The sequence below is a fragment of the Narcine bancroftii genome, chromosome 5, assembly GCF_036971445.1.
Source record: "Narcine bancroftii isolate sNarBan1 chromosome 5, sNarBan1.hap1, whole genome shotgun sequence".
Classification (NCBI taxonomy): Eukaryota; Metazoa; Chordata; class Chondrichthyes; order Torpediniformes; family Narcinidae; genus Narcine; species Narcine bancroftii.
The window spans coordinates 192,369,615-192,384,691 of NC_091473.1; the positions used below are offsets into that span (position 1 = coordinate 192,369,615).

Consider the following 15,077-nt stretch of genomic DNA (forward strand, 5'->3'; position numbering starts at 1 on the left):
CGCTTTTTCCCGTCTTTCTGGTTCTTCCGCCCCCTCCCCTCCATCTGCCTCTGCCAATTCCCACCACACCCCCCCCCCCTGCGCTTTTGTTCGGACGCCTGTCTGCCTTTGTTACATAAAGGACACTTTGACCTGCTGAGTTTCTCCAGTGTCGTGTGATTTTACTCTCTGTACATATCACATCTTGTGTTTCTCTCTCCCCTTCTCCCCCCCCCTTTCTCTCTCTCCTTCCCCCCCCCCCCTCTCTCTCTCTCTCTCTCCTTCCCCCCCCTCTCTCTCTCTCCTTCCCCCCCCCCCCCCTCTCTCTCCCTCTCCCCCTCTCTTGCAGCCATTTAGGTTAGTCTCCCTCCTTGCTGGATTTGTCCCTCTCTCTCACTACAGGCTTTTCATGCAAAGAAAAAGCCCGACTGTAAAGGCGGAGATTCACCGCCCTTAGGTCGGACCCTTCCCCTCTTGAATGCGCCCTGTCCGGCTCCGAGGCGCCGACTACGATCCCTCTCGGGGGGAAGGATAATCGCCCCCAATGACTGTGCAGCGGCTGGTTCGAGGCGGGCAGATGGCGCCGTCAGCCTGCGGCCCATCTCCCCACTCGCCCCTCTCCCTCCATGAACCCCCCTCGAGGCAGGGGCGGCCGGCAAGGTGGGGGGAGGGGGCGGTGCGAGGCTGTAGCAGCCTCACCGGGTCGATTGGGCCTTCGGGGTCGTTCTCTGCAGAGCAATGGCCGCCTTCACTACCCATAATCCCACCCGGGCTCTGTTCTGGGAAACACAGAGCGGTTCTCGCTGAGTAGGGGATTATGGGTAGGTAAGACGACCATTGCTCTGCTGCTCCACGAAAGGTAAGTTTTTTGTTTTCCCGCCGCCGTTGTCGTTGGGCGGAGGCTTGTCATGAAAGAGCCTTATGACATCCCTTTGTTCATTCTTCTCTCCCTTCCCCCCCACCCCACCTGATTTGACTCTCTCCGGAAATCACACTCTCCCTATCTACCCTCTCTCTCTCTCGCTCTATCATGTCCCAAAGATCACACTATCAATATTCCGGGTCTATTCCATCCCATGTATCTCCTTCCCTGATCCATATCCTGGGTCCAATTCCATCCCATGTACCTCCCTCCCTGATCCATATCCTGGGTCCAACTCCAACCCATGTATCTCCCTCTCTGATCCACATCCTGGGTCCCTCTCTATCCCATGTATCTCCCTCCCTGATCCACATCCTGGGTCCCTCTCCATCCCATGTATCTCCCTCCCTGATCCATATCCTGGGTTGAACTCCATCCCATGTAGCTCCCTCCCAGATCCATATCCTGGGTCCAATTCCATCCCATGTATCTCCCTCTCTGATCCACATTCTGGGTCCCTCTCTATCCCATGTATCTCCCTCCCTGATCCACATCCTGGGTCCCTCTCCATCCCATGTATCTCCCTCCCTGATCCATATTCTGGGTCCAATTTCATCCCATGTATATCTCTCTCTGATCTTCTCCTCTTACCAAAGTCTTTCACTATTTAAGGTTTGTTGATCTATCTCCCCAGTTTCCCTCTATCCCAGAACTCTCTCTATCGGGGTTCCTCACTCTGACCTGCATCACTCTATCCCACATCTCCTCTCCCACTGTCCCTAATCTCCTTGTCGATTTATCTATCTAAGGTCCCTCTCAATTTCAACTCTGTATTCTGAGTCTCTCTCTCTCTCTATCCCATGCTTCTATCTATCCCACCCACCCCTTCTCTCTATCCAGTGCCTTTCTGTTTCCCCCCCCCTCCCCCCGCCCCCATCCCGTGTCTCTCCCTTTTTCCCGGGTCTTTCTCTCTCTACACTCACCAGTACAACTTTGATCCCAGCTAAAGGCCCAACAACTGCTATCATTTCATCTTGAGCGCTCTTTCTTGCATGGAATACCCTTTGAATACGGTTTGATCCATTCTGTCAGCAGCGAGCACAGCTGAATGGACAGAGGTGGATGAAACACAGGCGAGACAGGCTATTGAAGCCTCCACCACTGGGAACTTACCATGCAGCCCCGATCAAATTGCGGAGTCCCTCTTCAAGCAGGTGTTGCGAGATTTAGCATGACCACGGTCTCCTCGCTCACTCACGTTGGAGTACAGGGGCAGCAGAGCGTATCTACCAATCATTCCCCCATCTTGCAGTCTGTCCTAACCGTCATTCCTGTTTCACTCCCTGGCTGTGAGCCAAAGGGAAAGTGGGGGAGCAGATAGTATCTGACTTAAATTCTGAAACCTGTTGGGAGAGGAACGTTCTATGATCACATCTCCCTCATTCATGGAGATGTTGATCCTGTTTTTTTTTCACAGAGGTGGAGTCCTTTACCTTGGTAGCAGAGTGAAGATGGCATGACCTGGCTGGTGGGGAATCTTATGGATAGTATTACGAGCCCAGAGGACGCCAAAACCCAGCAGCAAATTTCGCCAGGACAAATTCAACAAAAGTTGCTTTTAATTATCTTTAAACATGATAACAGAATCACACTTTAACTTATCACGATTAACTTAACTAACCTAACTTAACCCCCTTCTAATTCTAAGCGCACGTGTGTGTAATGTGTGCGTAAGTTCAGAAAAGTTCTTTGATTCATAGTCCAATCTCACCTCATTCCTCCAAGTTCGCTGGCTGCAGGCAATTCTTATGTGCACAGAATTTATAAAGTTCACCAGGCTTTGGTGCTTGAAAGGTAAATGGTTACCACTCAGGAAGGTTCTTATCGATTTTCAGAGAGAGATTTGTTGTTTGCTGAACACCCACGACTGATTCCTTTTTAATCAGCCACTCCAGTGTCTTGCCGAAGAAATTTGCCCCCTTCTGGGTTCTCCAGATGAAAACCTCTTTCTTTCAGGTCACCACAGAGTTCCGTTTTGTTTCCCTTATTTCAAGTGAAACATTAGACAGCCATTCCTCTCCTCTTGCATGAACCACAAGAACTTTAACCATGCTGAACTAAGCACTCACACCCCATCTTCCAAAGTGGGGTTTTTCCACAAGTTTGTCAGCTTGTCCTGTTCCAGTCCCAGCTGCTGCTGCTGACTGTAATACTGTAGAAGTGATCTTGTGTGTGTGTGAGTGTGTATGTGTGAGAGAGAGAGAGAGAGAGAGAGAGAGACACACACACACACACACACAGAAAGCCTGTTTGACTCTCTCTGCTTGCAAAACCACATGACCCAAGATCCACTCCAGACAGCCTGCAGCTCCGACAAGATCTTTCATCTGTTGCCTTCTTGGAAACAATAATCCATTAGTGAAGTCTCTTTGGCCCTCTCCAAAGCTTTTGCAAAGGTGCCGGGGCGACATGTCTAGCATTAGCAGATCTGTTTTAAAGTGTTTGTGTGTGACCTACACTAACAAACCCTACTCCAATTTATCTCCCAAAAATATATCTATAATCTGTCACAATAGAGGCTGCTTTTTTATAACACCGCCTCTTGTAGACGTCCTTGATGGAGTAAAGACTGGTGCCCTCAGGTGGAGTTAACAACCCTCTGGACATTTTCTTTTCCTTGTCCTGAGCTCTGCTGTCTTCATACTGGACGGTGATGCAACCAGCCAGAAGGCTCTCTGCGGCCCACCTGCTGAAGTTATCAAGAGTCTTCAGTGACTTTCTGAGTCTCCTCAAACTCCTCGCAAAGCCTAGCCACTGGCGAGCCTTCTCCGTGAGTGCATCGGGTAGGACGGGTCCTAGGAGAGGTCGACGCCCAGGGATTTGCCGATCCTCTCGGCTCCTGAGCCCTTGAAGAGGACACAACATTTGGCATAATTGTAATGCGACATGCCGACTCTTGTAATCAGTTCCTGGGGCAACATATTTCCTTCACCACCCTGTCGACCTGTGTGGTCACATTCAGGGAACAATGTATTCTGTTCCCATTGGCCTCGCTGATCTCCAACACTCTCCAGAGCTCAGCCATTTGGGAGCCATAGCCCAGTTTAACTGCATCACTTCAGATTTCTCTTGATTCAAGATTATTTCATTGTCAGATAATAAAACAGAAAATTTAATATTACACCAAAATTATTTTAGTCTACGGTAAGGATTTGCCATCAGCAGAAATGGCCTGGCGTGCCCCTTACAGTCAGAGAAAGAGAAGAAAAAGAGACCCCCTCTCCCTCTACCCCACCAGAGTCACCAAGTGTCCATGGATTCACCTCCGGCGCTCCCACCGCCATGCAGAGTCCAGTCCAAACCATCAGCTGCCTAAGCTCTGGATGCACACCTCCGACACGGCCAGGAAGCCTCCAGTGCCCTCTCGCATCCTGCATCCGATACCTCTCATTGGGACCTCAGTCGCCAGCAGCCCTGCCACCCGTGCAGGGTCCTTGCCTCGAGTCACCTGTGTGCTCTCCGGCTGCAGGGCCCCTCGGTGGTCCGCCATCGCAGTCACTGCCCCACAGGTCGTCACCTCTGTTATACTCTACCTGCCATTTCTTTGCTCATCCAATTTTGACAATGTTCTTTACTGTCCATGGTAGGTAGCATAGAATATTACAGCGCAGTAAGTCCCCTGGGCCCACGGTGTGGTGCCGACCCATCCAGCATGGTTGGCGTGATGGTTAGTGCAGCGCCAGTGATCGGGACCAGGGTTCAAATCCCACGCTGTCTGTAAGGAATTTGCACATTCTCCCCATGTCTGCATGGAGTTTCCCCGGGGGCTCCGTTTTCCTCCAACCGTTCAAGATGTATGGGGATTGAAGGTTCTTTGGCTTGGCTTCGCGGACGAAGATTTATGGAGAGGTAATGTCCACGTCAGCTGCAGGCTCGTTTGTGGCTGACAAGTCCGATGCGAGACAGGCAGACACGGTTGCAGCGGTTGCAAGGGAAAATTGGTTGGTTGGGGTTGGGTGTTGGGTTTTTCCTCCTTTGTCTTTTGACAGTGAGGTGGGCTCTGCGGTCTTCTTCAAAGGAGGTTGCTGCCCGCCGAACTGTGAGGCGCCAAGATGCACGGTTTGAGGCGATATCAGCCCACTGGTGATGGTCAATGTGGCAGGCACCAAGAGCTTTCTTTAGGCAGTCCTTGTACCTCTTCTTTGGTGAACCTCTGTCTCGGTGGCCAGTGGAGAGCTCGCCATAAAACACGATCTTGGGAAGGCGATGGTCCTCCATTCTGGAGACGTGACCTACCCAGTGCAGTTGGATCTTCAGCAGCGTGGATTCGATGCTGTTGGCCTCTGCCATCTCGATTACTTCGATGTTGGAGATGAAGTCGCTCCAATGAATGTTGAGGATGGAGCGGAGACAATGCTGGTGGAAGTGTTCTAGGAGCCGTAGGTGATGCCGGTAAAGGACCCATGATTCGGAGCCGAACAGGAGTGTGGGTATGACAACGGCTCTGTATACGCTAATCTTTGTGAGGTTTTTCAGTTGGTTGTTTTTCCAGACTCTTTTGTGTAGTCTTCCAAAGGCGCTATTTGCCTTGGCGAGTCTGTTGTCTATCTCGTTGTCGATCCGATGAAATGGTGCAGCCGAGATAGGTAAACTGGTTGACCGTTTTGAGTTTTGTGTGCCCGATGGAGATGTGGAGGGGCTGGTAGTCATGGTGGGGAGCTGGCTGATGGAGGACCTCAGTTTTCTTCAGGCTGACTTCCAGGCCAAACATTTTGGCAGTTTCCGCAAAACAGGACGTCAAGCGCTGAAGAGCTGGCTCTGAATGGGCAACTAAAGTGGCATCGTCTGCAAAGAGTAGTTCACGGACAAGTTGCTCTTGTGTCTTGGTGTGAGCTTGCAGGCGCCTCAGATTGAAGAGACTGCCATCCGTGCGGTACCGGATGTAAACAGCGTCTTCATTGTTGAGGTCTTTCATGGCTTGTTTCAGCATCATGCTGAAGAAGATTGAAAAGAGGGTTGGTGCGAGAACGCAGCCTTTCTTCACGCCATGGTTAATGGAGAAGGGTTCAGAGAGCTCATTGCTGTATCTGACCCGATCTTGTTGGTTTTCGTGCAGTTGGATAACCATGTTGAGGAACTTTGGGGGGCATCTGAGGTGCTCTAGTATTTGCCAAAGCCCTTTCCTACTCACGGTGTCGAAGGCTTTGGTGAGGTCAACAAAGGTGATGTAGAGTCCTTTGTTTTGTTCTCTGCACTTTTCTTGGAGTTGTCTGAGGGCAAAGACCATGTCAGTAGTTCCTCTGTTTGCGCAAAAGCCGCACTGTGATTCTGGGAGAACATTTTCGGCGACACTAGGTATTATTCTATTTAGGAGAATCCTAGCGAAGATTTTGCTTGCAATGGAGAGCAGCGTGATTCCCCTGTAGTTTGAGCAATCTGATTTCTCACCTTTGTTTTTGTACAGGGTGATGATGATGGCATCACAAAGGTCCTGAGGCAGCTTTCCTTGGTCCCAGCAGAGCTTGAAAAACTCATGCAGTTTGGCATGCAGAGTTTTGCCACCAGCCTTCCAGACCTCTGGGGGGGATTCCATCCATACCTGCTGCTTTGCCACTTTTCAGTTGTTCAATTGCCTTATATGTCTCTTCCCGGGTGAGGACCTCATCCAGCTCTAGCTTAAGGGCTGTTGAGGGAGCTGGAGTAGGGCGGATTCTTGGACTGAGCGGTTGGCACTGAAAAGAGATTGGAAGTGTTCTGACCATCGGTTGAGGATGGAGATCTTGTCGCTGAGGAGGACTTGACTGTCTGAGCTGCGCAGCGGGCTTTGGACTTGGGGTGAGAGGCCGTACACAGCCTTTAGAGCCTCGTAAAAACCCCTGAAGTCGCCAATGTCCGCACTGAGCTGGGTTCGTTTGGCGAGGCTAGTCCACCACTCATTTTGGATCTCCCAGAGTTTGCGCTGAAGATGTCTGCATGCGCGACGGAAGATTCGTTTCTTCTCTGGCCAGGACGGCTTTGCAAGGTGAGCCTGGTGGGCAGCTCGCTTCTTTGCCAGCAGCTCCTGGATTTCCTGGTTGTTTTCGTCGAACCAGTCCTTGTTTTTCCTGGAGGAGAAGCCCAGTACCTCTTCAGTGGATTGCAGTATGGCAGTCTTCAGCTGATCCCAGAGGGTTTCAGGGGACGAGTCCGTGAGGCGGATTGCATCCTCAAGCTTTGCTTTGAGGTTTGCCTGGAAGTTTCCTCTCACTTCGTCTGACTGCAGGTTTCCAACATTGAACCTCTTTCTGGGGGCTTTACTGTTCCTGGACTTTGGCTTGAAGTGAAGGTTGAGCTTGGAGTGAACCAGCCGGTGGTCAGTGTGGCATTCCGCGCTGGGCATAACCCTGGTGTGGAGCACATCTCGTTTGTCTCTTTCTCGCACCAGGATGTAGTCCAGGAGGTGCCAGTGTTTGGATCGGGGATGCATCCAGGTAGTCTTAAGGCTGTCCCTCTGCTGAAAAAGGGTGTTTGTAATGACAAGCCGCTGTTCTGCACAGAGCTCCAACAGGAGGTGCCCATTGTCGTTGCATTTGCCGACACCATGCTTGCCCAGGATTCCTGGCCAGGTTTCTGAGTCTTTGCCGACGCGAGCGTTGAAGTCGCCAAGGATGACAACCTTGTCGGCTGTAAGGGTGCACTGAATGAGGTTGCGCAGATCAGTGTAGAACTTAACATAACATAACAATTTACAGCACGGAAACAGGCCATTAGGCCTTTCTAGTCCGCACCGAACCAAACACCCCTCTCTAGTCCCACCTCCCTGCACAATGCCCATAACCCTCCATCTCCTTCTCATCCATATACCTGTCCAACCTTTTCTTAAATAATACAATTGACTCCGCCGCCACTATTTCTCCCGGAAGCTCATTCCACACGTCTACCACTCTCTGAGTAAAGAAGTTCCCCCTCATGTTACCTCTAAACCTCTGCCCCTTAATTCTTAACTCATGTCCTCTTGTTTTAATCTTTCCTCCTCTTAACGGAAATAGTCTATCCACATCCACTCTGTCTATCCCTTTCATAATCTTAAATACTTCTATCAAATCCCCTCTCAACCTTCTACGCTCCAAAGAATAAAGACCTAATCTGTCCAATCTCTCCCTATACTCTAGATGCTTAAACCCAGGTAACATTCTGGTAAACCTTCTCTGCACTCTCTCCACTCTGTTTATATCCTTCCTATAATTAGGCGACCAGAACTGCACACAGAACTCCAAATTAGGCCGCACCAACGTCTTATACAGTCTCAACATCACCTCCCAACTCCTATATTCCATGCAATGATTGATAAAGGCCAGCATACTAAAAGCCTTCTGTCCTTTTCTGCTGGTTCCGCCTGGAGCGTTGGAGCATAGACACTGATGAGGGTGATGCAACGCTTGTTTTGAAGGGGGAGTCGCATGGATATGATCCGGTCTGAGTGGCCTGTCGGGAGGTTTTCGAGTTTGGAGGCAATGAAGTTCTTGACCATTGTAGCCTACACCAGATAGGCATCGTTCATCCATAGGCTTGCCAGACCAGTAGAGTGTGTAGCCCGCGCCGCGTTCTTGGAGGCTGCCTACATCTGCAAGGCGGACTTCACTGAGAGCGGCTATGTTGATGTCAAGTCTGAGGAGTTCATGTGCGATGAGGGCAGACCGACATTCAGGTCGGTGGCTGTCCGCCTTGTCTAGCATGGTTCTGATGTTCCAGCATGCTAGCTTGAGTTTGTGAGCATCTTTTGAGGGGGAGGACGTGGACATGTCCTCTCGGGCCTGCGCAAAGGAGCTTTTAGGTGGAGTGCAGTGTGCGCAGTACGGGGATTGAAGGTTAATTGGGTGTAAATTGGGCAGAGCGGGCTCGTGGGCCGAGAGGGCCTGTTACTGTGCTGTATGTCTAAATTTTAAAATATATGGAACGCTACAACGCAGTACAGGCCCCTCGGCCCTCGATGTTGTCTTGACCTATGTATTTCCACCAAAATTTTTAAAAATTCAACCCTTCCTACTTCATAACGCTCTATTCTTCTTTCATCCATGTGTTTAAGAGTCTCTTAAATGCCCCAAATATTCCAGTTTCCACCCCCCACCCCTGGCAATGCATTCCAGGCCCCCACAACTCTCTGTGTAAAAAATACTTACCCCTGATGTTTCCCCTAAACTTTCCTTTGTACAGATGTCCCCTGGTGTTAACTATTCCTGCCCTGAGAAACAGGCACTGGCCGTCCACCTTATCCATGCCTCTCAGAATCTTGTCGACCTCCTGTACATTCCCCCTGTAAATTCCAGATTACAACGCACCTTTTGAACACTCAGTGGTGTGTTCTAAACATCACATTGCAAACCTCATCACACACTCCTGGGTCAAAAGAAGGTCCCTCCAGACCATCCAGTCACACACTCCCGGGGCCAGACACAAGTGAAGCTCCCTCCGCACCGTCCCATCACACACTCCAGGAGTGATTCAGTAACTTGTGTCAGGTCTTCAGTTCATCAGCTGCAATGGTTTACTGGACAACTAGATTCTGGATTAGGCTGAAGAAAGAAACTTGGGTTCTGGTCAGTTTCATCTCCCCAGGACACCACACATCATGGACTCCAACAGCTTATGCACCGATATCCTTGACTTCAACCCTTTAACTCCTCGACAACATCACAAAATCCACCCTCCCAGTGGAGATCAGGTGAGGAATGGAAAAGATGGGATCTATACCGTTCACCGTTGCCATGGTGAATTCAATAAACAACAACATTTGATTGAAAGGTAATATTGTGGTTGACTTTCCATGGTCCAATAAAATGCAGAAAAATTAAATGGCTTCCCAAATTTTATTACAAGTTGGACAAAAAAAGAGTTACAATTGAAGTATGTCGTCTGATCACCTCAGCTCAGCTCACCCCATGAAGGCAGATGTGTGAGTTCCACCGACAGGGCTCAGCCAACCATGGGTGCTGCCCAGTACAGACAGGATCCTGCATATGACGTCAGCACACAATAATATACAATCAAGGTGTGAAGGAACGCGTGAACCAGTACACAAACCCACCAAGGCATTGCGTCTTGGAAGGAAGAGGAAGCCAAAAATGCCTTCCAATGAAAATAATGCCACCCGGTTCTTGAAACAGTGTGAAGATCCCTCTGCACAGTCCCATCACACACTCCCAGGGTCAGACACAGAGTGAAGCTCCCTCCGCAAAGTCCCGTCACACACTCCTGGGGTCAGACACAGAGTGAAGCTCCCTCCGCAAAGTCCCGTCACACACTCCTGGGGTCAGACGCAGAGTGAAGCTCACTCCGCACCGTCCTATCACACACTCCCAGGGTCAGATACAGAGTGAAGTTTCCTCCGCTCCGTCCTATCACACACTCCTGGGGGTCAGACACAGAGTGAAGCTCCCTCTGCATCGTCCCATCAAACTGAATATTGATCATTCTTGCTTGACATGGAATCTTTCTTGGAAACTTTTGTCGGTCGACAGATATTCCAATTGAAGATTCCCTAGATCTGAGCTAGGACTGGATTCTTTGCGAATACTTAGGAAGTGAGAGGACGACGTGAATCCTGTGGCCAGGGTGTTGGGTGGGGTGCACCCACAGCGATGGGAGAGCAGTGCAGCAGCTCAGGTGGAACAATGCCAGAGGTTTAGGCTGTGGGGACAGATGCTCCTGGAGTTTGGGTCATTGTCTGCACCAGAACGAGGGAGACCTTTTCCCATGGCTATTCTCTGAAGAGGAAATGCGAATCTCAGATCTGCCCGGGTCGCGGATGTTATGAACGAGTTAGTAGGACAAAAGTCAGTTAGGGTAGGGGTCAGCGAGAACCGGCTGCCAGCCCGGACTCTGGACGTGGCTCCTCAGGAGAGCTGCCTTTTCCCGGCCGGATGTGAATGTTCCTGGAGGCTGTGGAGACATCAAGAGGACAAACACAAAGACGCAGAGTGAGGCCCCCTCTGTCCCATCACACACACCAGGATCAGAAAAGCCCACCAGAGCATCACTTCATCAGAGGAAGAAGAGGTTGTCAATCCACTCAGATGAAGATAAGATGAGAGACGGAGGGAGCTCCCTCCACATGTCCCATCACACATTCCCGGGGTCAGACATGGAGTGAAGCTCCCTCCACACCTTCCCATCACACATTCCCGGGTTCAGACACGGAGTGAAGCTCCCTCCACACTGTCCCATCACACACTCCAGGGGTCAGACACAGAGTGAAGCTCCCTCCACACCTTCCCATCACACATTCCCGAGTTCAGACACGAAGTGAAGCTCCCTCCACACTGTCCCATCACACACTCCCGGGGTAAGACACAGAGTGAAGTTTCCTCTGCACCGTCCCATCACACACTCCCGGGGTCAGACACAGAGTTAAGCTCCTTCCACATCTTCCCAGGGTCAGACACAGAGTGAAGCTCCCTCCACACTGACCGATCACACACTCCCGGGGTCAGACACTAAGTGAAGCACCCTCCACACTGTCCCATCACACACTCCCGGGGTCAGACACAGAGTGAAGTTCCTTCCACACCGTCCCATCACACATTCCCGGGGTCAGACACAGAGTGAAGTTCCCTCCACACTGTCCCATCACACTCTCCCGTGGTCAGACGAAGTGAAGCTCCCTCTGCACGGTTACATGGAACGTCGCTTCACAGTGTGAAGCTCCATCCTCACCGTCCCATCACACACTCCCGGGGTCAGATACAAAGTGAAGCTCCCTCCACAGTGTGAAGTTCCCTCCGCACTATCCCCTCACACACTCCCGGGGTCAGACACAGAGTGAAGCTTCCTCCACGCTGTCCCCTCACACACTCCCAGGGTCAGACATAGAGTGAAACTCCTTCTGCACCGTCCCCTCACACACTCCCGGGGCCAGACACAGAGTGAAGCTCCCTCCATACCGACCCATCACACACTCCTCTGGTCAGACACAGTTTGAAGTTCCCTCCACACCATCCCATCACACACTCCCGGGGTCAGACACAGAGTGAGTCTCCCTCCACATCATCCCATCACCAGGGTAAGACTCTGAACTCCACAGTACTGCGGTTCCTCCACCACTCTCTGGCAGCTCTTGCTCCATTGCCTGTCCCGAATCGAGATGAACACCCATGGAAGAGTCAGAGTGGGGGATGGAGAAATGGAGGAGGGGGAGAGAAGGAGGGAAGAATGGTGGGGCGATGGGGGAGTCACTGCCCTACCCACTGCCCCCCTCTGTCCCTCTCGGTATGCTGGTAGGTACCTGAGGTGCAGACAATCCTCGGTTTCTCCCAGCTGCCATCTGCCCGGCACCGGATGGTAGGTCGCTGCCGCTGAACGAAGCCCTCCTTGCACTCGTACCTCACCACGGAATCGACCGGGTAGCGCGATCTGACCTTGCCGAGAATCCTGGTCCTCCGTGGAACCGGCGGGGAATCGCAGGAACCTCCGCCAAGGTGGTGGTATGGAGGAATGTTGGTTGGGGGGGGGGGGGGGGGTGGGGTGGGGGGTGAGGTTGGCAGGAGAGAACAAAGGCAGGTAAACCTTGATAAAACTGTCGTCTGCCCCTCCTCCCCATCTGCCCAGGTGTGCGCCCATGTGAAGGGCGCCAGTCTGCTGAGGACATCGACATAGAGGCGACCCTGCGCCCCATCTATGCCCAGATGTTCACCCACCCTACACCCCTGTGCCCCATCTGTGCCCAGATGTTCACCCACCCTACTCCCCTGTGACCTTTCTGTGCCCAGATGTGCACCCACCCTACTCCCCTCCCACCCATCTGTGCCCAGATGTTCATCCACCCTACTCCCCTCCTACCCATTTGTGCCCAGATGTTCACCCACCCTACTCCCCTCCCACCCATCTGTGCCCAGATGTGCACCCACCCTACACCCCTCTCATCTATTTGTGCCCAGATGTTCACCCATCATACTTCCCTCCTACTCAACTATGCCCAGATCTGGCCTTTGCTTTCTCCTCATCCCCATTCTTGTCCAGATGTTCCCTTGCCCAATCCTCACCTGGGAGATCTTTAATCCCTCCGCAGATCCACACCCGGCCCCGACCTCCCCACAAGCAGGGACATGAAGGGCCAGTGACCAATGGGAGATGGAGTGAAGGGCAATGGGCAGGTGGTCCAGAGGGGAGGCGGCAGGACCTTGAACAAGGGAGGCGGATGAGGTGTGGGAGTGCAGCGGTCCATGGAACAGGGCTGTGGAGCCCAGCCGCATGCTGAATACTCACTGGGTCCCTTCTTGCAGGTGAAAGCGAGGAAATAGTTACATGGAACGTCGCTCCACTGTCCACCCTTGTGCCAGATCATCACCACGCAATTCTCACCAGACAAGAAGAAACTGTCCGGCTGACCACTGTACCAGTTCTCGTAGAGCTGGGAGGGAGGGGAAGGAAGGGAGCGTTAGAAGGGGCAGGAGGGCAAGGAATGGCATGAGTAGGCCATTCAGACATTCTGGAGGAGGCCACTCCGTTTCGCAAACCACACAGCACTGGGAGGAGGCCATCTCGACTGCCCTGATGTTGTACAGTGGATCCCGTGGTCCAATATAAACCTGATCCCATCCCATGTGCTCCGCTGGGAAGGAGCTCCAATTTCCCACCAGGAACTGACCCAATATAGAGTTCCTCAGGTTGGGGTGGATAACCTGTTGAGGGGTGTTTACCGATGCACACAGAACTCACTGCATTGTACAGGCCCTCAGTCCACGATGTCGTGTCAACCTACATATACCTGAATAAACAGAACCCTCCCTACCTCATAACCCTCTAGTTTTCCTTCATCCTCGTGCCTGACTCTCTTAAATGCTCCTAATGTTCCAGCCTCCAGACAAGGCATTCCAGGCCCCCACAAATCTCTGTGCAAAAAATCTTACCCCTGTAAATAACGACCTCTATTAAGTCTCCTCTTATCCTTCTTCGCTCCAAAGAGAAAAGTCCCAGCTCTGTAAACCTAGCCTCATTGTCCAATCCAGGCAACATTCTGATCAATCTCCTCTGCCCCATCTCCACAACCTTCCCGTAATGAGGTGACCAGAATTGAACTAAGTGTGGTTTCACCAGGGATTTACAGAGCTGCAACATCACCTCACGACTCCTCAACTCAATCCCTCAACTAATGAAGCCCAGTGTCCCAGAGGCCCCCTCATCTATCCTATCAACTTGAGTGACGACCTTGAGATTCGGAACACAAGGCCCCTCTGATCTTCCACACTGTTAAGTATCCGACCATTAGCCCTGCTAATGACCTTCAAAGTGCATCACTTCATCTGCCACTTCTCCGTCCAGCTCTGCATCCTGGCTCTATCCTGTTGAAATCTGCGACAACCTCCAACACCATCCACAGCTCCTCCAACCTTCATATAATCCGCAAACTTACTGCCCCAGGTCCAGGTCACAAAGCACAGAGGTCCCAGAACTGACCCTGCAGAACTCATGAGTCACTGACCTCCAGGCAGAATATTCCCCATCTGCTTCCTATGGGGAAGCCAAATCTGAATCCAAGGTTCCATGGATCCCACAGAATCGAAGAGCTGAGAGGTCTTTTTTCCAAGTTCTCTGCTCGGTCCCATGGAGCGCTGAAAGACATGACTGCTGGGGTCCATCCTGAGCAATGGATGAAATGGGCTTTCCTGCACCACCCACCCATCTCCCCTTGGGGTCTCACTACACCCTGGGCTGATCAACCTGCTGGATCCACAGATCTCAAGGTGAATCAAACCATGGACCTCAGGCCTGATCCACCTTTCCTGGTGCTCCCCCTCTCACCACCGCCCACCCCCACCAAACTCCAAAGTCCTCCCTTGGACAACCCAGAGCTCACCAGTTGGTTCCCATCCGACCACTGAAAATCGTTCTCGATCGTCTTGTCATTCAGCCCAATCCACTGGTATTCCTTGAAGTTGTCTGTCAATGGCAGAGGGGTGTTAGTGCAGAGAACAGGTGTACAGAGGCCTTGCGCCCCCTGAGCCTGCTCCATTCAATAAGAACCTGACCCATTCCTCCACCTCTCTGTCTCATTCCTGCCCAGTCACCCGCATTTCCAAGCACCCTCCGAAGACCTAGATCATGAGGACACAAGAAATGGGAGCAGGGGTTGGCCATCCGGCCCATCGAGCCAGTTCTGCCATTCAATGAGATCACGGCTGATCTGATGATGGGCTCTTTTCCACCCACCTGTCTTTCCCCTTATCCCTTAATTCCCGACAATGTAAAAATCTATCCAACC

At 51.7% G+C, this 15,077-nt stretch overlaps 1 protein-coding gene across 1 annotated transcript in view; it reads right to left on the reverse strand.

Moving 5' to 3' along the window:
- Positions 1–9,734: 9,734 nt before the first annotated feature.
- Positions 9,735–15,077, reverse strand: part of LOC138762882 (brevican core protein-like) — a 60,064-nt gene continuing 54,721 nt past the window's right edge. The window contains exons 10-13 of the mRNA XM_069936401.1: positions 14,673–14,755; positions 13,082–13,226; positions 12,102–12,284; positions 9,735–10,759 (exon numbers count right to left, since the gene is read on the reverse strand). Of these exons, the coding sequence (XP_069792502.1) occupies positions 10,671–10,759; positions 12,102–12,284; positions 13,082–13,226; positions 14,673–14,755 (500 nt within the window). The 3' untranslated portion in view covers positions 9,735–10,670. The remainder of the gene's footprint in view (positions 10,760–12,101; positions 12,285–13,081; positions 13,227–14,672; positions 14,756–15,077) is intronic.